The sequence below is a fragment of the Anser brachyrhynchus genome, assembly GCF_964034855.1.
Source record: "Anser brachyrhynchus genome assembly, chromosome: 13".
Classification (NCBI taxonomy): Eukaryota; Metazoa; Chordata; class Aves; order Anseriformes; family Anatidae; genus Anser; species Anser brachyrhynchus.
Genome location: NC_137708.1, coordinates 18,611,365 through 18,634,532, shown reverse-complemented (window position 1 = coordinate 18,634,532; position 23,168 = coordinate 18,611,365). Strand labels below are relative to the sequence as shown.

Genomic DNA, 23,168 nt, shown 5'->3' with positions numbered 1-23,168 from the left:
AAAAAGAATGTTAACACCATGCACCTTATCTTTACTAACACTACGAATGTTCAGACCACCTCTGGACCACCTATGCTCTTATATTAACATCTCGAATGCTAAGTTATAATTTCAAAAGATAATCAGAAGGGAACACAAAGGTAAATTTAAGGGCGAGCCAAAAGAAAACATAAAATAACAATCAAAACCTGACGAAGTTTCTGCAGAATAAAGTATTAACTTGCCTCACTAAAAAGAAAAAGAAAAGAAAAGAGGTTTAATTACTAAAAAGGATCTCTTAACAGCTTGCTTATGGAAAGGCTTGTAAGCTAAAAGCTTATCTAGTTTTATGCAACCGCATCAGTCCAATAAAAGAGATTGTATCTCTGTATACATCCTACCTCACACATGCACTAGAACAACCTGATTAAATTGCCTTTAGACTCCAATTTTGGAAACTTAAGGAATCCATTTTCTTACAAAAACGATGTCTAACTATACTTGACAAAGATCACCTTAAGTACTTCTTCCCCCCATTACTGATTTTAATTGGAATGTACTCATTTGTGATAGAATTTCTCTTTCATTTCCTGCACTTTGTTTTGTGTATGTGAGGGGAAAGATGGAAGAAACAGCATGTGGCTCAAGTGTGACAACCACTGAGGACTTAAAAATAGAACTCATTTAAGCCTGTAAGGAAAGGGGAAAAATCACAGCTACCTTTGCAAATCATTTACACGCAAAGGTAAAAAAAAAGGCACAATACAGGCCAGCAGACCTCAAATTTAGTGATGAGTAAAAGCACCTAGTAAAACACAACCATCTCAACTATTTCGTATTTTGGCAATTGACTCAGCTGACAAATCCTGTGGCCACATAACAAAATACCTTAAGATGCCCTATCTTTAGCCCTTGCACTTTATCTCTGAGTTATGATGGAAGATGTTTTTGGAATTAATCTAGTAAAAACTAGTTTAAGTTCATGTATTTCCTTGATATGGCCTCTTGTTTCCTCAGGTACAGCCCCACCTCCTCTGAACCAGCTAGTCCTTCCTCCCTTCAGAGAAATCATAGTACATGGTCATAGTGCCTACAAATTTCTAAATCTCTTTCAGACACAGCTTTTGTCCATATCACGGCAACATCCTCAATTACCAAACTTTCAGTGGGCTTCACAGTATAGATTAGCAGAGAAACAGTCCTACAACTCCTTTAGTATCCTTGAACTTCCATTAGGGCCAGACACCTGAGGTTTAAGTATCACCTCGGTACCTCACTTCATTACCTCCCCAGGAACATCAGATGCTCTGAAATCACTCCTCAGTGCAGACTTGCTAAGACTGCCACTCAGTGAGGGATATGATGGCATGAGTGAAAGACGTGCTGCAACTACCCAAGAAGCCTCAGCTGCCTGTATCCTCACTGGTTCAAATGGATTTGACAGCGTGTATACCAGGTTTATTAAAGCTGAGTGGATTTCATAGGTTGCAACCCCACTAAAAACTTAACTAAATGGGGTCATGCGGGGTAAGTGGGATTTAGGAGTTACAAATTCCAAATGTATATTGCCACTGGCTCCTCATATGCTTAATGGGAGGCACTGGCTGTCCATCCACTCAACTAGACACAGAGCTATGTTACCGCACCTCTCCCTAAGAATATTTTCTCACCTTGAGATTCTCCATCTGTTGCTGGTCATCCTATAGCAGCAGCACAGCCTGTGCCCTCTGCCTCATTAAGATGACCTTGAAAACTCAGAGGCAAGCAACAGATGCTAGAAATTCCATCTGCCAGCCAGCTTCCCTGTTGCACACCTGCTTTTCATAGAAACATAAACGAAAAGGAAGCAACAGAAGCACCATTATGCTTCCTGGCTTTAATGTTGAACGTACAAGAATAGCACAACACTGGCGAGTTCAGGCTGAGAAGACTTGACATCGCTCTGCAGAATTTAACTCTGAAAGTGACAGCGTAAGCTTCGCCTCGCAATTATCAGGCATTTTGCATTGGCTGACACCAGACACAGAGCAGTAATTGTATAAAAAAAAGTTGACTTTCAGAAGCTGTCTGCTATAAATCAATACCACAACCTGCGAAGTATTATCAATGGGCAACACTGAAGCAACAATGCACTCTGAAACGTTACGTGAAATGCTATTGGCAAGAATTAGTTCAGACTGACATTTCTGCTGTGACCTTCCCTGTTCACAGAAGTCAAACATATATAATGCCCCCGCACACCGCCCACTCCCCACGTTCAAAAATTACAGTCAGCAACACGACTAAGCTTCGCCCTGGGCCGGCAGCAATGACTATCCTCATCCGTAGCAGCATTGCCCAATAGTCAGGGCTTTGTGAAGTTAGTGCTGGGTCGTGCGGGAAGATAGAGGGAAGGTCAGATGAGGCTATGATTAGTAAAAACAAACAGGAATTAAACAGAAATTAAGCTAGGCTCAACAGAGAGGGGAGATGCCCTGTCTGTACAAATACTTGCCTCTAATCTTAACTAAATAAGGCCAACATCTATTTTAATGTGATTGGTCATTCAATTTTGGTTTTTATTTTACTCCTTAAACACGTTTGCCATACTGTAGTCTTGTAGTTGGGTATTTAGCTTTCCTGTGTGGGACAGGCAGAAGGGGACAGAGTTTTTCATGGAGAGAAGGCAGGCGATATAGCAGCAGCAAGGACTGACTCCTGAAATTGTTGATAAATACTGGGCAATAGAAGTCTAGTCACTAGTTGTGAACTGGTCACCAGTAGTCATGTAGACTCTACACCCAAATTCAATTAAGAGAAAGTTGGGCTGCAAGTTTCATTGCCTTCATTCTTAAACTTCTCATCCCAAGCTTCCCTCTTTGTTTGCATTTCTTGACCAACCACATCTATGGAAGCGAGGCTGAATGTCTGAAGGTAGCCGTAATTCTCAGGTGGAACACACAACAAAAAGACTGATTACATCATACAGTCAGTAGAGACAGGTCTATGCTAGTTAAGAATGGTGACTTACATATTACTTGAAAATTTAAATCTGGTTTTCAGCCATTATGCTAATCCACTTAAGGCTTGCAGCCCTGTAGTTTCATTTCATTGCTTTCTGCTGACATGAGATTTGTGTGTCATATAATCCATATAATCAGTCTCTCTTTATTTGCCTCTTCTCTACTATTTTTTTCCCCATATATATATACATAGGGAGGAAAATGTATACATATATATATATATTTATATGGGGAAGGAAAAAAAATATATACATATTCTAGCCTTGACATGATAAAAATTGTTAAAACTTAATTGATACATCTACACTTGTTAGATCTAAGTGTGAAGTATGACTTCCAATTATATGAAATGTCTGGAAAAAATAACTAAAATATATAAAATAAATGAAACCATTTCATTCAGTATCTCAGGTGTAAAAGAGCAGGAGTTTAAAACTTCAGTGCCAAAATTTAAAGTATTACTGCTGAACAGAACACACAAGAAAGTAGTTTATCAACCTGTTATGAAAATCTGTGGTAACCTGCTTCCAAGTTCAGTGTATTTTCTTGAAGGAGCTGGAAAACACAAGGTATTTTTCATAATCTGGATTGGTTTACTTTTATGCATTCAGATGGGATATTCACACATTCAGTCTAAAGAACTATTTTACCCATTATAAACTTCTTACATCCTAATTTAAATATGCAATACAATGAAACATTTTGAAAAAGGATATATTTTATTCAACTAACCTCTTAGTAAAATTATGTTGAAGTCACTAACTCTGAATCTATATTTTCATAACGTTCTGCAAAGGATTTTAATAAGATACTTCCTTCCTGTGTCACTGATATAACTGCAGAGAAAACTGAATTCTAAGATTTTATTAGGAATACAGCACTAGCATTTTAACTATGGGTATTCTCATCCCTCCTCACAACTTAGGCAGATGCATCCAATTAATGATGAATCATTCTACATAAATTTCCTGTTTAGAATGTACTAGCATACCAGCATAACAACCTACAGAGCTCAAAATGGGGAAAAGAAACATACTAGGTCACAATTCTTCACCGCTTTTGTATACAGACCAAAAAAAGGTTTTATAAATGTGCATTTGTCCTTGTCCCAAGAAGGAAATTGTTAACCACAGACAAACAATCATTGTTATCTGAAAGAAGTTATACTGCTATACACAGGTAGAGGTGCATACACTACACACTGTACGCAATATACAATTAGAGATCACTACTAGGATCAAGGAAATTCTGATTTATTGAGATTCTAAGCACTATTCAGTATATTGGTAATGATGTGAACTTGCCTGATGTGAACTCGCCACAATTCCATGGAGGGTGCTGAAAAAGGTAAGAACGAACTAGACAGACAACTTGGTTCTTTTCAGCAATGCTGTATCTTCAGAGTAACTGAAGAAAAGCGCCTTTCAGTGTTAAAGTAAAATAAAGTCAGAAGAATATCTGCCTGTATCCTCGACTGAAAATTTTGGTCAAGTTCCACTTTCTGAAATGGAGAGCCCATTCATACTACCTACTTTACTGATTAATTTTGCCACCCCTGAAGAAGTTTTTGTTTACTTTCAGGAACTGCCCTATCTTCTGCAAGAGCCTACTGCCCACATACTGTTGGATCAAGTTACAGTGCCCTGGTTTCTGATACCTCCAGGCAAGGCTTGTGAAGCTCCAAACTCCAGAAGTCCACAGGTGTTTCAAAGCTGCTTCTATTCCTCAAACGCTCTCTGCTGGAAGCCCTGTAGCTGGAATTACTAATGCCATGAAGGAAACTGCTCCAGGTATCCCTATCTATTTTTTTTAAATAATGACTGAGATTAAAGAACAGTTTTTTTAGTAAATTCAAATAGGAACTTTACACTTCAGCAGTAATTTCTGAGTTCTTTCGTTTTTACTTGTTTTGTTGTTGTCTTTTTGTTTGTTTTTAAAAACGAGGAAATATTTTTGGTGCAATCCATGTGAAAAAGGCTCCATATAAAAGGTAATAAAATCCTATATGCCACAAAATAGCATAACATTTTACTTGCAACAATTTTAGAAAAATATGTTTGTATGTAGTTTCATTTTTCTTCTCTTGAATATTACTGAATTATCCTCTGGATAGCTTGGTATAACCTTCAAAGAATGTGGCCATTACTTAAATACTGCACTGAAAATATTTGAGTCCCCTTTACTTTTGCATCACTTCACATATATTATGACTTCAGATTTTAGAATTAAAATGATGCAATGGGAATCTTTTAAGCATTTATTAAAATTATGCAAGAGTACAGCAGTATTTGATTTGTGACAATGGATAATCTATTAGCAATACTGCTGTTTGCATACATCATACAATTGCAAGGATTTCAAACAGCTACTTTTCAGCTTCAAGTGTGAGAATTCCATTCTGGTAAGAGATATCTGATACATTTCCATTTCCTCATTCTTATATTTTATCATTTTGTAAAACTATTTTTTGGCTATCACCTCCTTCCTAGTCTTTGAGGGAAATTTTCTGTACAAGCTCACTGTTCTGGATTGGGCACTGTGAAGAATGAAAAGCATTCTATTGCAGGGGGCTGGAGGAGCCCCCCTCCAGTCTGGCTCACTAATGTTTAAGATTATAAGACATTTAACCTTCAACAGAGGAGTTGCTTTGAGTTTAAGCTTCTCACTGACCATTTTGATTGCTGAGGTTTTAAAGGACACAAGCAAATATTCCACAGCACAAAATAAAGCCAACAGAATAAAAGTAACTAGGTCTGAGAAGTTTATACGGAACTCCAGCAGTTGATTCCTTCAAGTTGAGTAGACAGAAGCAAAAAATGAACAGCTTGTAACAAACTAGTGAGACGTGTAAGAAAGAACATTCCTCATATTAATATTACTTAATACTGGGATTGACACGATGCTTTAACAGCAAAGAGGAAGATCCCATAATGGAGGAAAGCCTCCAATCTAAAGTGATCTGGAGGCACCAACTATTTTAAGTGATGATAATTTTAGAGGTATTTACATGCCTGATTATAGTTTCTATTTTAAAGCACCATAAACAGTCTATTATAACTGAGTGGACAAAATTCCATTGATTCTTTAGAAAATAAACTTAAGAAAGTAGAAAGCTTGCTACTAGCTCTAGTGGTAAACTGATTAGTTTTCACTCTATGCAAAGAAAATGGAACAATATTAAGGTGAATGAATTTAGGTGTAGATCAAAAAAAAATGAAGGATTATGCTGCCGGGGAGTGAAGGATTATCATCACTTACCTCCCTCATCCAGAAGCTTCCCACTCAGGGGCTCGGATGTATCTGAAGAGTAACATGTAATGGAAATTTGTAGCATTAAATTAACTGCAGCTGATTGGAAGCACCTGATGGAGAAGAGGTGAGAATACCTGCTGTTTTAGAAGCGTGAATAGGATAATCCCAAAATCTGACTTTCTGGTCTTCTGCCCTCACATTAACTATTAAGCTTAAAATTTGTCTGAGCACTGGGAAAAAAATACTACAACAGTCAGTTACAATAAGCTACTGGAGAGTAGTTTTCTAAACCAGTAAAAATAATACAAAGGATCAAGTTATGGTTTAAATGAAACCATAATCCCATGGCATCAGTAGTCAAATAACCAGACAATGATGTTTAGCAAAGGGAGATAGAAGTTTTCATTGATCAGTACAGTGACACAGCCAAAAAAAGCAAACCAAAACACACCTATCAACTCCCCAGTAGAGTATTTAAGTACTTAAGTCAAGGCTGCAGGAAACAAAATCTTACCTAGTAAGTGTGTACTCCCTGAGTCCTGAATGCAGGTTCATGGCGGAAAAAGTACCTATGCATCCACGCAATCGTTTATCTCGACCAATCTTCCACGTTACAAACAGTGGGCTGTTTTAGGGAAGAGAGGAAAAAAAAGACATGATCACATAAGCAATATTGACAGTCAGTGTGGAATTTCAGCAACTGTGCTCTTCCGTTTTGAGCAAGGGGAAGCCAAATGTCTAAAGTAACTGTATCTGAGGGGGGCACAGCATTTAGAAATGTATTTTGCCATTCTTTTGCCTGCTATAGAGACGTTGCTCACATAAAGTAGCAGGAAGTAAGACTAGTAGAATACTTAATAGCCAGAACGAAATTCTGCTTGGTAGCACACACGATACACTCAATGTCTTGCACTGTTACCAGTTAGCCTTCTCTTGAGAATGGGAAAAGCCTCTCCTTAGACATCTATAAATAAAGAACCTTTAACAGAAGAGAAGAATACCTGTGACACATTAACCAGCCCTCCACCTGAACACACTTTTGTCTTTAACACTGCAGACAAGAAACTACCAGAAATCCTTGGAAGACACGCAAGTTTAGGAACACTCTCCAAACTTAAAGGACTACCTGAACAAAGGATATTCTTTCCATGAATCCCACATCACCTACAGTCAGCATTTAAGAATCTCATAAACAAACTGGAGTGGAGCAAAACCCCTAGTAAGCTGTATACATCACCATAATATAAGTGTGACCATTGCAAAGAAATATTTCTGTTAACAAACAGCTTTGTATTAATCCAGAAACTAAGTGAAAAAGGAATCAGTCAACCTTCTGGGACCAAAGTTTTCATTATATTTCTGTAGCATTGTATCAATACACATACATCAGAAAGCTACACAAACATGAATTTCTCAAGGAATTGCACACAGCTCCTGGATAAGGAGGACTCTCTCAGCTCTAAAATTTGTAATCCTGAGATAAACAGGTGTGTATAGAGAAGCATATGAACATACATGTACACAAAATCTCTCTATATATATGTTTTCCAAAAAGTAGACAAATCAAAGTGAATTACACAAACACACCTGCACTTTCTCTTACTAGTAGGCTTAAGAATACTGAAATGACTTCTTATTTTTTGACACAGTACTCTTGATCACAAGTAGGACCATGTTTCTGCAGAACAAACAAACACGTGCCTTCAGCCCCTTCCCCTTAAATCTGGTTTTAGTTTTTGTGAGAAGGCTATTCAGGCATAAACATGCATCACTCATGGTATGAAGGCCAGAGCCATGCTGCACAAAGGTTGACAGAAGCAAGGTGCACTACTGACATTTATAACACCTGCAGCCATCTCAGACACTTAAGGATGCTTGACTCCCTCCAAACCTACCTGATTAGGCACTGCTCACCAGCATTTTGTGCATGTACAAGCCACCATGCTGAATATGCCTTGTTTCTCTTTATAGCTTTTTTCTCTCCATAGTGTCCTTACTATACAGTCCATAGTCATTGCTATGAAGAGCAAGACGTCTAACATGAGTTAATCTATCTCAGGCTAGCATCTGAGAAGAGGAGATTACAAAGCAAATGTAATTACCATGTGTGCCGTTAAGGAGGGGAGCAGATCCAGACGCGCAGATAGATTGAAAAAAGACAAGTTGACTACATCCAGAAAAAAAGAAAAATAATCTTTATCTGTTACTACTATCAGTGGCAAGTAACGAGCAAGATTAACAACACTGAACTGTAAATCAGCCTTCGGTAATTATGTCTTGTCTGACTCCTTTTCAATGACCAGTAAAAAAAAACAAAAAAAAAGTTTCTCTGTAGTTTGTGAAACAGAGAACCTCCTTTTCCAGCCATGCTAAGTTTCTTACATTATACCAAGGTTAAGAGCTTTAATATCTGAGAAGCTCAGTCACTGCACAACTGCGTCAATCACTGGACAGCGAGACCCAGACAGATGTAACTGTACTAGAGGCATACACATATGGATGTGTGTGTTGTTGGACTCCCACTTCATTCCATAGCGCATATTCCCTTTTCTCCTTCCATCCCATTCGCTTTCTCTGGTGTGGCACAAGGTCTTCATCACATGGCAGGGAGAACACACACACATGCCTCTCAATCTCTACAGCACCAGTGCAGCAGCATCCGGTCCTTTCACAACTTTCCCAAACACATTACTGCCTGCTGGTAGAGCAGCTTCCTCCTTTATTTGATTAAACTGGGCAAGTTCCCTTCTTTCAAGGACAATGAAGGGAAGAGGAAGCTTAAGGCATATCTTTCTTTTGGATTTACTTTTATTTCTTGTGGCTTTTTTATTTTTTTTGAGAATGAAACAAAAAAACACAGGACTTGATGACCCTTGTGGGCCCCTTCCACCTTGGAATGCTCTATGATTCTCTGATTAAAAAACCAAACAAACAAAACAACAACAACAACAAAAAAAAACAAAGAGCATAAAGCCCAGAGGGACTCCTACCTCCCATTTAGTGTAACACAGAATGTAACACTATGACTTCTCCACTCAGATCATCAAGCAGCACTTGACTAACTCAAGAAATGTATCCCAGTTCACCTAAATGGTACCAACAAAATTAGTAGATTGCTATGGTACTGAACAAGCCTTTTTCCCACTTCAGAGAAGCAAGCCTCAGTAGGATTCAAATCGGACCTCAGGATTATTCTCTTGACCTTTATCTTTGGATTATGAGATTTATTACTTGTAACATACTTAGCAGAGTGCTATAATTCAGAGAAACATACATGCATTTACTTTCTTGTCAAAATGGAATTCCTTCTAGCATGGCCTCATTACTGCTACTTTGAAAGGACAAAATATCAGAAAATGTGCTGAGACCACCAAATGAATGTCAAATAGATTGTTGAAACATTTGCATGTGCTTTGAAGGTTCTTGTCAACGAATACAAAAAGAAAAAGTAAAGGTTATATAGCTGTATATTTGTACTACTACTAGTAACATGAACATACAAATCATACTAAATTTAAACCTCTATCCATTGGCTAAACAAACCATCACTGGTAGCTAGCTACACATGCTAAACAACGCAAAAATCTGACTTGAGATATTTTTCCAATATTTCAGTTGCTGCTTCCCCCAGTCATGCCTCCCTGTTCCCCAGGAGCTACTAAAGGTGTCAGCATGTCTGCATGTAAGATTTAAGCCTACTGAACAGAACTACTTTTCTTAATTACCTTCACAGACATCTTCAAAGCATAATATGGACCAAAGGTTCAGAGAAGTCAGTGACCCAAGAGGATTCTAACTCTTAAAATTCAAGAAATAAGGCCAAAAGAGACCTTCAGGGCTCCTGCTATCACAAGGAATAATTACATTATATAATTTTGTTCATAAATGATCTATATTCTTTATCTTAAAAAGCTCTAGAAATAATGGGACAAAAAACCCAAAATGAAAAATTAGAAATTTGCCTTGAAACATCATTGAAGTTCAAGACCTCTGAAAATACTCCAATTTCCTGCCAAAACATATTCCCTGTCAGCTCGTACCTAGCTATTCTTGTACTAGCCTTGTCCTTTAGCTTAAGGAGTTCAATTCCCTTCCTGGTTATTATTCCCTGAAGTATTTACAGAAAGAACATATCAGCCTTCACTGTGCTGAGCTAAACAGGTCACGTTCATTCAGTTTCCCCTTAAGCGGGTTCTTCCCATTCTGACCATCACAGCTCTCTACACCTTTTTCCAGTTTCAACTCACCATGTTGAAGATCACTGTCCAGAACTGTATTACAGAGGAGGGAGGGTCTTTTACCCACATTAGTGCTTCCATCTCTGAACTAGAAACACTGACTGCTACATTTTAGGATCTAGTCTCACAGCCTAATATACATCCAAGTCTGTCATTCACAACCTTACAAAGCATTTCTGTTCTTACACTAAACAAAGACGACAGAAAACCTGCTCATAGAAACAGACAAACTATGCAAAGAATGTCTTTCTTTTTAGTAGCGTTCTTCTGCTTTTTATTGGCATCCTTGGTTTCAGCTGTTTGCTTCTTTTCTTCAAGCCTCCACTGCTCTTCTTGTGTTTTAAAGCCAGTAAAAATCCACAAATAAACTTGCCATTTAACATCCTCAGATCCCTCAGATCTCAGGTTTGCAGTACAGTGCCAAACTCCAGATATCAACATCAAGAACAGCTGAGTAAATATGTAACTTTTCAACTTGAAAAAAACACTTATTTTCCTCTTATTTTTTTTTTCTTTTTTTTTTTTTTTTTTTAAATGAGCAACATCTTGTTAGACCTGAAATGAAAATCTGCACCTCCAGGCACTTGAAAGAAAAACAACAGAAGTGAAAAACTTCAGTAAAAGCAGAAGAGGAGGCAGACGTGATACTCAGGAGTCCCTTTCATCCAACCACGTAGGATATGCATCACATGCTGGAGATCTGGGTCGTCTTTTTGCCTAAAGAAGTTGGAGCCCACATATCCCACATGAATGCTAGAGTACATCGGGGTGGAACGCTCTCGCCTTTCTGGCTCAGGATCCCTCCCTCCCTCATACGAATTTTTTGGTTGTGTTTTTTTTGAAACATTCATTAAAACAGATGCTGCACTTGCCTGCGAGGGCTCTAACAATCAGCTTCATGTCATCCTCTTACTCAATTCAGGGCGAAGCATCTTATTAAAAAGCAAAACAGCTCTGGGCTTGGGAGTGAGCCCTCTTGAACCAAGAGACTTGGAAACGTCCTTGTCTGATGGGTTACCCAGCTTCTCACCACAGTGCCAGCTACCTCTGACATACCCTTCTGCCAGAGCTAGCAACAGAAGTCAGGCAAAGCACCCTGAACACCCAGTACCTGAAAACTGGCGGAAGAGACCAAACCTAGTCTCTAAGAAAATTCTGTAGATGTCCTAATTGTTCCTCTTTCATAAGGCTCTTTATTTTGTGTTTGGGGTTTAGACACTGAAAAAATATTTCCATCTAAAGCTGCTTACTGGTGTCAGCAAATTCACAAGTGACCTGGAGATGATAAAACTTTCCATCCAGCCATTGCCTAATTTACTATTTATTGAAAAGTCTTGCCCAGCTCTAATCTAAATAGATCTTGCAAAGCAGACAACTGTTTCAATTATTTGCTGTGGGCTGCTATACCAGCTGATGGTATATTGTTTTTCCCCTACTTTCAGTTTGGAAACTGAATTAAAGAGACAGTTGCAACACCATAAAAGCTTAAAGTAATACTGCCTTTTTTTTTTTTTTAAATATAAAATTGCAGTCATCAGAAGGGCCATACACAATTGTAATAAGAAAGAGATGTCATCTCCTTGATGGACTAAAACATATGCATGTATCCAATATCCTACTTATCCTAACCACTGACCTGAGAGGCTAGCCAAAAAACGTGTGGCTGAAGCACAAGAGCATGGGTCACCCAGCGTCCTGCCCCATGCGTCGCTTCAGCTACTTTTACACCTTTTTCGTTAATGAAGAAACTGGGACAGCCCCGTACTTCAGTTGAGCATTGATCTGTTACAACTTGTAGAGAACTGATGAACCATACATGAAGGTTACAAGGTTTAAACCTATATAAATATCAAAAGAAAGCATCTAAGTATTCTCTTATATACCATGCTTACCCAATGCCCCAAGCATATTTCTCGTTAATGTTTCACAATAAAAATCCCCTAAAAAAATTAGTGACCTACTTGCTATGATATGTTACTGAAAATACTTCAACTGAAAGTAAAAGTGTGCAAGCTATTTTAGTAATCAGCTAATCACAGTCAGAGTCAGCATGCTGGCACTGTGTAGTTAGCACTGTTAAAAATACATTATCTTAATATAAAGCAGCACTGGATACAAGCTGACTTTTATTTACCAGTAGTTTTAACAGAAGAGGGAAGGGATTCTTTAATTTGGAAGGTGGAAGAAGCAAAAAGCATGAATACGTGGGTCTTTTCTTGTACCATTAGAAGCAGTATGAAAAGTTCTCCTCTTTGTTATGGATAGGCAGAAAAAGAAGGGGGGGGGAAGGAAGGAAAAAGGGGGGAAAGGAAAGGTAACAAATCAAAAATATTTCTCTACCTTTATGAAAGTTGAGTGAGGACTTATATTTTTTTATTCCACTTGAAGATTCTCAAGTAATAGAAAACTCATAGGACTTGGAAGTGAAAAGAATTTAACTTCATGAGCTTAGAGCTCATGGTATTTAGACAGACATTTTAATAATAGCTATTTAACCTATCGACTTTTGTAACAAGGAAGGGAATAAAGTCTTTACAGGTCTAGTATTACTTGACATCCAAGGCTGTAGGACCAGACGCTTAAAAATTCAGAATAGTGATCCCTTTGTGGGACCAGAGTGCTTCTAATCAGCTCCAAGCACAGCACTCCCAGGAAGTACTCTATAAACAAGTGAAGTTGCAAAGGCAGTGGTTTCCTTTCTGTTTCACAAAAGTGAAAAAGTGAACAATTCCTGAATTCTAGACATTTGATTTTTTTTTTTAAGTTAAAACTTTTTCTGTCTTATTCAGAATCACACTAAAACTGACGAGAATGCTGAACAGTCATGTAATAATGTTTCAAACTAGCACAAAAAGACAAAGTCTATCATCAGAACAGTCAGTTGAGACCCCTTGCACAACCAATGCCTCATTCAGAATCACACAAAGCAGTCTCCCTACTCACCGATGCAATCTAAGCTTTGTTATTCTCCAGGCTTTGGCATTTCCACATACCACAATTCAATGAACTAATTAACATTACTCAATATAAGAGAATATAGCTTAATAATGAAGGAGGTGGGTGCATGCACACTGATAGCTTTATCAAGGGCATCTGCACATACGCTTCAAGGCACAGGGAGGGTAGATATGTGGGAAGTATCTGGTTTGTGATGAAAGGGAAAAACTTGATGGATGATATTATGGAGCTAGACAAAGACAACAAAAACCTGGTGGGCACCTTTCTGGAAGAGAATCATAAAAGTACACAGTGTGCTCCAAGGACATTTTGGCTTACCAGATCTATGCTGGAAGAAATCTGGTAAGACACAAGAAAGTCAGGGAAGCTCTTGCAGCATGCTGGTGGCTCCTTTCCCTCCTGTTCTTTTGTTGTTGTTTGTTTTTAAACTCAGAGAGAGTGGAAAACAAATTGAGAAGACCTAGATTTCATTTTAATAATTTCCTCACTATCTCTTTCCCACTCAGAAAAAAATCTGAAGAGCGAGTGACCAGGAAAAGACAAGAGTTCAGGAGCCTTCAAAGGGGAAGAAGGGAGAATGGCAAAGAACAAAAACAAAACCACCACAACCCACATCACCTATAATTGTTGGACCAATACAGCTAATACCAGCCAGGAAAAAAAAAAAAAGTTGGCTAGAATAGGAAAAGACACCTTTCAAGCAAATTAGATTGTTTTTAAATACCTCGGACCAGCTAAATATAGCTAAGCTTTAACTTTAAAGTAACTGAAGCAATCCCAGAACTAAAATAGTTGTCTTCGAGAATGTGTAATCAAGGGATGAGATGCCAGGACACAGCAAGAGAGAAAAATTAAAACCTAGAGAAGACAAAAAAGTGATACTTCTTTTTTGGCTGGGTGAATTTTAGGATGCTTTTGTTTATTTCAGCATAATGAGCTCTGATTCCTAGAAAAATACTGAAAGAAAAATTCCTACAAAACAAGAAAATACACTTGAATACACTTGTCAAGTTTGGCTGTTATCCATTTCATGCCAAAACAAACTTGCCTTCTCTAACAGGCCTTGCCTTAAAGGGAGAATTAAAACGTATTTTGATTTTAGTACGGCTTTTTGACACTGTCTTTTAAGCAAGATAGCTAAACATGGTCCAGATGACTCATCTACAAAACAGGGTCAAAACCGTGCACCAGTGGAGTTCACCATCAAACCAGAGCTCTTTACCAAGCTATGCTCTACAGAAACATATCCTGCATTTGGTATTGCTTGTGTCTTGTCTTAGTCAATGTTTTCATCAAGCGTCTGAGTGATTGGAAAGAATGCACTTAATAAACTTGCACCACAAGGTAACACGCTGCAAAAATTAAGATCTTGTCAGACTGAAGACCTGTATGGCACGAGAAAGAAGGGGACGCTACAGAACATGATTTAACAAGTGAAGTTTTACACTCAGATGGGAATAATACAATTAAAAATAGGAATAGACAACATAGTAACAAGTGAACTTAGAGCACTTCTAACATTGAACATTGGGCCTGCATAGGAGGTCAAATGGGAAATCACGGAATCACAGAATATCCTGGGTTGGAAGGGATCCACAAGGATCATCGAGTCCAACCCCTGGCTCCACACAGAAATCAGACCCTGTGTCTGGAGCATTGTCCAAACGCTCCTTGAGCTCTAGCAGCTTGGTGCTGTGACCACCTCCCCGGGGAGCCTGTCCCAGTGCCCAACCACCTCTGGGTGCAGAACCTTTCCCTACCACCCAGCCTGACCCTCCCCTGTCCCAGCTCCATGCCGTTCCCTCGGGTCCTGTCGCTGTCCCCAGAGAGCAGAGCTCAGCGCCTGCCCCTCCGCTCCCCTCGTGAGGGAGCTGCAGGCCGCCATGAGGCCTCCCCTCAGCCTGCTCTGCTCAGGGCTGAACAATCCAAGGGACCTCAGCTGCTCCTCACACGTCTTCCCCTCCAGACCCTTCACCATCTTTGTAGCCCTCCTTTGGAGGCTCTCTAATAGTTTTAAGGTGAGGCTGCACCAACACAAACAAAAGCAGCAAGGCACTGATAAGGCCCAAGCATCAGAAAGGACGAGGTTTTGGAATAACACTCCAAAAAAGGCGTTGACTAAGAGAAGCATCCAGAAGAGCCACCAGAGATCTGCTAGCTGTGAGCTAGGAAGAGATGGAAAAGACTGGGGTTTAGGCTAAGGAAGAAGAGTCTAAGTAGACATCTAAGAGCTATCAAATACAAAAAAGGCTTTTTGCAAAGGCAATGAAGACAATCTGTTCCCTATATCCTTGTTGGATAGTTCCAGAAGTGAAAGGATTCAATTATGGCAGGAAAAATTCAAGGTAGGTATTAACTTTAAAAATCTTAATGCTAAGATTTCTAACACGATTTCTGGGATTGACTGCCTAGAAAGATGTACAAGTGCCACCATCAGTGTATCTTAAAGGCCTTCACAAACAGACCACTGTCAGGAATATTGTAAGTATATTTGATTCTGCCCTGTAAAAAGAGACTAGACCAAATGTCCTCCTAATGTTTACTGCAGGCTCATTTTTTGATTCTGTATGATGCAACCTAAAATAACAAAGGGACAATTCACACATGAAACTCTCTTTTAAATTGTGGGACAGATGACTGTCCTTACAAACCTCCAGGATCAAAACCAAAGCATACAAGAAAAATCACTTTCATCTTGAAAGCTTCTGTCCATTTATTTCTATGTAGTGGTATTACAGAAATGAATAGAGATATGAGTAACACTATCCATATTCTAAAGATCAGAAACCATTTTATTGCTTAAAACAATACAACTGAGTAGCTTCAGCGAGGTTCAAGGTACTATTCAAGGCTTCCTTCAGAGCTAAGCTCTTTCTGAATCAAGAACAGGAGCCAGTTTCCTCACCACTTTGAACTACAAACTCAAAGTAGGCTCTAACGTGAAAAATTGAAGAAGTCCATGGACATCTTTCCTATTCTGAACACCAATATAAAAGCCCCTCAAAGGGTAATTTTTGCCCCTTTTTTTTCCCTAGAATTAACTCACCTTAAAGACTTGTATAGTTTCTCCTTCGGCCCAGTTAGCCTAGATGCAAACTAAAAGCTAGTTTTTCCACTACAGTGCTACTTAACACATATTTTGACATGAGATAAAAAAACAACAAAACACTACTTGCTTGACTACTTTTACACAATAGGAAAAAGAATTAGCTGCTGAGTAAAGTGTCTGAAATCCATTATTCTGCCTGTGCCCAGTTATAGACACACACACACACTTTACCAGAATAATCATCTCCTCTAGCAAAATTCCAAAAGACTGGGACACGTCTGAAAAAACATTTCCCCTAACAGGAGGTAATTTAGTCTGTGCTAACATGCTTCTTCCTCCTGGGGAAATGCACTGAGATTCTTAAAAGCAGACTATGCTGCATTAGTCCCTCAACATACTCAGTCAATGAAGAAGGTTCATTATTGCCATAACACAATGATCCAAAGACAAACATCACAACATACCAGCTTCAGATGATAGATGCAAATTTCTACTTTAAAAACCTATCGAATTACTGAAAAAGTTAAAGTACTTCTGAGAGCACAGCATATTCTTTCAGTCATTGTCAGCACTGAATGCTCAAATGAGCAACTCTTTACACTACTGTGCTTCAGAAAATCATTTGGAGATTTCTTTACCCATATAATGGATTTCACAGATTCGGTGGTTTTCCTGAAATCATTACATGCCCCAGAGAGATCAGCCTTGCAATCAAAACTTGAACTGCTAGGTGTGAATTTGTTAGCAAGTTCCGCTTATCTAAGCAGCTAATCTTAAGGAGGGTCAGCAAGCACCTACTATTTTAAGAAAATCTAGTTTAAACAACAGCATAATCAGGGTTAAAAATAAAGATGAGCGCTTAATGACAGGTCATTTTCTAAAGTGAACCTACAAGACCATAATTAAAGTTGCATTCAATTTATTAAAACTGAAATGATTTCACCAACTTAAATTAAAAATAGAAAAAGATTGATAGAAATTCACATATACAATCAGGTGATATGTTTGTTCATTCAGCTGAACGAACAGTGCTGTTGTTTTTGTATGCTACCACTATACAAATTGAGGCAATATGGGCAGCACTCCAGAAAAGAAAAAGGTACAAGTAACAACTTATGGGGTGGGGAGGCATGGAGAACATTTAGATATGTCCAAATGGACAACTCTCCATCAGACACTACTACTTTTGCACCTTTTCCCTCCAGCTCTCATAAGACAATCCACCAACTTCATGAAATGAATTGAGTTTCTATGACATGTTTTTAAGTTCTCTGTTCACTTTGCTAAAATAAATATTTATATGTAACAAAATCCAGAACTACTAAGAAATCACACAAGTTGATTATGCAGGCTTATTTAGTACTGCTAAAAAAAGATTTGAAGATTTGCAGTTTCACAGAGAAACAAAACCAGCAGCAAAAGTTAGGTCCTATGCAGACAGAGAACGGCTCAGAACAAAGCCAGGTTTATGCACCTCTGTCCTAGAGCCCAAAAGTGTATTTGAAATAATTACTATTTTTAGTAATTTATCATTTAATAATAATTATTATAATTTTATTTATTTGATTATTATAAATAATTATTTGCAGCACCATATAACTGCATTTTCAGGAAACAAATTTAAAAACCATTGTATTCAAAACAGAGATGCTCTTCAGCACTGTAAGGGTGCCAAAAACTACTCACTTATGCTGCAGCAGCTCCGGGCCACAGGGCTCCTGGAAATTCCTGGGGATGGCACCTTCCATGCAGGTCACCCATCCGATTGTTTGCAGTGTTGCCTAGGGGTTACTGATGCATCTTCAAGTCTATACATCTGTTTTTAGGGTAAGATGTGAATTTTCTTCTAAACGGAATGTTTCTTCCCCAAATTTCCATAATGACAAACCGGACTGCACATAAATTGAGTTTGTACGAGGGACTGATTTGTCATGGTGTTTGCACAAACATACAGCCAAGCACGCACATGCTAACCAGAAGGATATACCGGTTAATCAGCTCATACTGCTTCAAATTCCACTGCTTCAACAATGTTCCAGCTGCAGCTTTCTATCACCACCAACTCCCAGATCCATCAAGCAGTTTTACAACTCCATTAGCAAACGTCAAGCTTATACATCTGGATAGTTGCTAAGTCATCAAGTTAAATTAAGTCACCTAGAACTGGATATCTCCAGAACATCAATCCCTTAAGGCTGTCCTTCAGCCACTAAAGCCATTTGTATTTCCAAAACATTAGGATGAAATTTAACTTAGGATCCAACACAGATCTTATGCAGTTAGGACAAAAAGCATAGGCAAGAGAAACTTCCTTGCCCTTAGAAAGCATACGGTTCAGGGCCTGAGCTCCCAATACAGCACAGTGGTTTTTCTGCTCTGTTTTTAAAAATCAAACCTTAGAAACAGTTCTAGCCCATACAGCTGTGTAGACAGCTTTCCAAATATGACCCAAGTATTAGCCAATGCAACATCACAAGGTTATTCCAGCACCTTGGCTGCCGATCTTAGCAACAGTGTTAACACAGCCCTCGTGTTTACTATTTCTTGTCAGAATCATGCATGAAACAGGGAAACCATTAGTCATTTCCAATTTCAAATAGTCTTTGCAATGATGAAGAACAGTGGCACGAAGCCGTCAACCACACAAAAAAAGGGAGGAGAACATGACTTCAGAGTAGACATCAGGAGAAAAAAGTCAGGGAGAAATAAAACTGAAAATTCCTAATTCCTCTGGAAGACTGTGGAGGAGAACGAATAGCGGTGAAAGAATCTTTTATCTTCCTCTGAATGCTGAGCAGAACAAGTCAGTGAGCCCTAAATAACAGAAGTTACGGAAATGAAAAGGAACTACCAGAATGGGACAAGGGTTTACATCCTCTTTAAAACACAGCGACTGTGATGCCAAGGCTCCTCAGCAGGGTGTTATCACACTACTTTCTGTGATCGCCCACACCACAATCCCTGCTCCTCCATATTTACCTCTGACTAGTAGTGTTAGCCTTCTGTCTTGTGAACTTCTGCTAATCCTATCCAAGCCCAGACCAGCAGGCTGAACACATGGAACCTCAGAAACAAACAGAAAAGTTATCTCCATTTTAACAACATAAGTCACTAGACAATGAATTTTGCCCCCTTCTCTCCCCAAAGGGGCACTGCTTTACACACCCCTTCCATGCAAGGTGCCTACAAGCCCCCCCAAACAGGTCCAGAGGGAGCACTGCAGCTTCAGGGGACGCATCCCTGAGCTGCTTCCAGACAAGTGTGCTTATCTGAGCGGCACAGCACCACGCATGAGAGCGGATAGGATAGCTTAGCACTTGGCCTAGTCGATTCTGGCTCTTATGAAACACTACAACAGCAATTGCTCACTGTATGATGTTTCTTAACAGGGCCGTAACCACATGGCGCCCCTCAGACCAGCACCAGCCTCATACAGTTCGAGATGGGAGAAGGTATAGGAATAATAGAAATAAGCGACCCAAACCAGAATTTATTCAATGAACACTGGAGAAATCCAGCAGCAACGTCCACTGTTGGCACTGCTCAAGGAAAAGGTGATGAGAAGAGTGGCACTAACACAGAAGCCACAGCAGCTCATTTTTATGTAGCTCCTTACAGGAAGCAGTTGCACTCACGTATTCTCAATGCCAAATAACATTGGTATATGCAAGTTTAGAAACCAATAGCTTATTTGGGAACTGATAGTTCAAGTGTTTACTTCTCTCTCCATCAGACTCCAAACTCATTAGGCTTTAAAAGTCATTCTGCCCATTGGGCTGGTTTCTACATTTCCATACTCAGAGCATCTTTTGCGCATTTGTTCCCCCCCCCCCCCCCTTCTCCTATCTCCTTTGGCTTTTTGGTCCTTCCTGCCTCCCGCCATCTTTTTCATACTTAAGCCTATCTCCCCTGGTGACCAGTTTTTGAAGAGTAGGAAGAGGAAATAAAGTAACACTGGAGGTATTGTATGCCACGTGCCCATTACAAGTCTCTGGGTTGAGGCCCTTCCCTCTAAATGGCTCCCTGTTTGCTCTCAGAGATCCTGGAACACTCATTTTGATTAAAACATTTGGAGCACTCAGTGTGGTCCCAAAAACTCAGTTTAAGTTGTTGCCATTACGAAAAGGTGGATTTTGAGTTTTAGAACGCCAATATGAAAATTTAGCTCCTCTTATCAAAGTGCTGCTTAGCCTTTCAAGAGCATGCACACGCTTACTCAACACACCCACAGCAAGGGGTGCACTTTCAGATAAACTTTTGCTCTAGAGTCTACAGACACCAATAAGTGTCAATGTATTATAGGTTATTAAGACACCTTAATTTGTAACATTTAATACAATTATATAACAATATGTATGTTAACATTATAAAACTGTTCACATTTATGCTCTGACCTACTTAAGCAAGTTTTTTCCCCCAATTGCACAATTATGAACCAGAACAGAAAATCAGACTTTATAACTATGAAGTTAATAAATCAATTCAGTGTCCTTACAAATTATTAAAAAGTTATTACTTCAGAGTCTGCACTCACCTGATTACGGCTTTCTATGGGGCACATTTAAATATTCCCAAGAAGTATAATTTTGCTTCCTTTGCTTTGTATTATTAGTCATACATTATACTTCCCTTAATGAACTCTAACTTTGTATTATACACTGCAACTACAGGTTTCTTACACTTCAATTCACAAAAACTATTAAAGCAAAGCTGGTATTTTCTCCTTGGCTATTCCTACCTTTCTCATACCCAGAAAACAATTTGTAGAAGCAGAGAGGCAAACCAGCAAAATGCTGCATTTGATTCAATACACAGTTTGCATCAAAACAACGTTGGCTATATTTTAGGTGTTTCCAAGTGGATAGGCCTCAGTCACCTCCCCACCCAGTTTTCAAAGAAACCGAGCAACTTAAAACGATATGCTGCTCCCATATCTAAAAATTACTTTGCACCTCAAAACTCTCAGACTGACAGATAAGTTAACAAATTAACAAGTGTTCAAATTAACCTCCTCCCAGTGATACTATGCGGTTTACTATCGAGGAGGAACAAGTATCCTGAAGTAGAGATATTAATGCTAGAGTGAAACTCTTTAACGAATGCAGCAGCCATCCTAAAACACATAATTGGCAGTTTTGCAAGTCAAAATCAAAACAATTACAGTACCACAAGAGATCTCACGTAGAGTTTATGATTATTCTACTTATAAACTGGAATTGAGATCAAATATTTGCACTGAAAGCACTTTCCTTCAAATTGTCAGTTATTTTTCCCCAATGACACCTTTCAAAAGATTCAGCAAAATCCTTTCCTAAAATTCCATTAAGTCAAATATATCCCAAATCCAATGCCTTAAGAACATCATATTCAAAATGTTTTGGAAAGTTGCTTAAGTCCCCCAGGACTACTTCCCTGTAAAGACGATGCTAAATGCATTGGATAAGAATACTTGCAGCTCCTAGATTCATTCATTCTTTCTTTCTTTCCACGTCACTAGAAATAACACAACGAACATTAGCTGTGAGGTGCTAGCGTACATTTCCCCTTCTGTCATTAGCAGTATGATTCAAACTTTAGATCTGTTTTAAAAGTTAGAGAAGCAGCGTTCTTTGGGCATTAGAAGTCTGAAAGTTTAGCTCCACTTCGTCATTTCCAGTCTTACAAGGGAGCAGGTGAATCCAGAGACCATTTCCAGCATGCTCACAGGTAGTCACTGCATATTAATTACAAATCAAGTGCCAAAGAGTAGTTTTGTACAGATTTCAGACAGCAGCTTAAAACAGAGCTCCCACCTTTAGAGTCTGCATGTACTACCTTAAAATAAAGTCTGTTCTGATTGCCCACAAAGATACTGATTTTTTCCTTCTGATTACTTGACAGTTTTGTCCAAACTGCCAGTGACCATTAGCGACTGGGATGCTGTTTTTTCTATTTTTAATTCTACTGTAATATTCCCGAAGCAGTTAGTCATGACATCAGATGAAAACCAGGAACTGTAATTACTAAACCCTTACACAAAATTGTATTAGAGATACAACTGGGATTCTCCTACTAGAGATGATTCATAACTTGTGTTTTAGTGTACTTCAGCTAACCGTGAGGCACACTGTTCTTTCAAAATATTACTTGAACAAGCAGAAGCAGGCAGAAACATATGCAACTTGTTACAGAAAAGAACTTTGTTAATAATTCACACATTTCATACACACAAAAGCACTAGACATACATTCATAACGGTATCCATTTGGACCTTTCAAATGCTTCCCATTATTTGCCAGATACACGATGCACACTGACACATACGAACACCTAGAGACACAAGCAGAAAGAGCTGAACAAAAAAATTATGCCAATAGCTGACCATATGCCACGCCCGTGAAAAGAGAAGCTAATGCACAGAACTCTTCTGCTTAAGCGGAACTCAGTTCAAAGGAACGAGAAATATTTAAAGAAACCTAAGAAAAAACTGGAACCCCACAGGATTTTTTTATAGCACTAGTATGTTACAAAATGGATATGCTAAGGTGTCAGCTGGAAGGACAAATTGCGATTCTGCCAAACATTCAAAACTATTCATTTAAAAGTCATTGATCGTTGTTCATGTTAAAAGAAATGAGAAAATTTATTTTTATCTAGAGGTCCACTGTGCAATAGTAGCTTGCAAGAGACTTCAAACACTGGGAACCACAC

General features: G+C 38.8%; 2 protein-coding genes across 31 annotated transcripts in view; one reads left to right on the top strand and one right to left on the bottom strand.

The window, feature by feature from the left end:
- Positions 1–23,168, bottom strand: part of AMMECR1 (AMMECR nuclear protein 1) — a 107,057-nt gene that overhangs the window by 37,940 nt on the left and 45,949 nt on the right. For 9 of the 27 annotated variants that reach the window (XR_013939025.1, XR_013939026.1, XR_013939027.1 and 6 more), the window contains exons 3-5: positions 6,748–6,858; positions 6,240–6,343; positions 3,480–3,536 (exon numbers count right to left, since the gene is read on the bottom strand). Coding sequence is in view for 18 of the 27 variants with exons in the window: in XM_080554459.1 (XP_080410585.1) it covers positions 3,480–3,536; positions 6,240–6,343; positions 6,748–6,858 (272 nt within the window). In the remaining 9 variants the exon portion in view is untranslated. The remainder of the gene's footprint in view (positions 1–3,479; positions 3,537–6,239; positions 6,344–6,747; positions 6,859–23,168) is intronic. The other 18 variants (XR_013939033.1, XM_080554465.1, XM_080554464.1 and 15 more) reach the window with 5 other exon arrangements.
- TMEM164 (transmembrane protein 164) overlaps positions 1–23,168 on the top strand; it is a 120,217-nt gene that overhangs the window by 88,860 nt on the left and 8,189 nt on the right. Inside the window, exons 7-8 of one of the 4 annotated variants that reach the window (XM_080554496.1) lie at positions 4,563–4,771; positions 11,025–11,954. In XM_080554496.1, the coding sequence (XP_080410622.1) occupies positions 4,563–4,748 (186 nt within the window). In that variant the 3' untranslated portion in view covers positions 4,749–4,771; positions 11,025–11,954. Of the gene's footprint in view, positions 1–4,562; positions 4,772–8,292; positions 11,955–23,168 lie in introns of those variants that run through there. The other 3 variants (XM_080554495.1, XM_080554494.1, XM_080554497.1) reach the window with 3 other exon arrangements.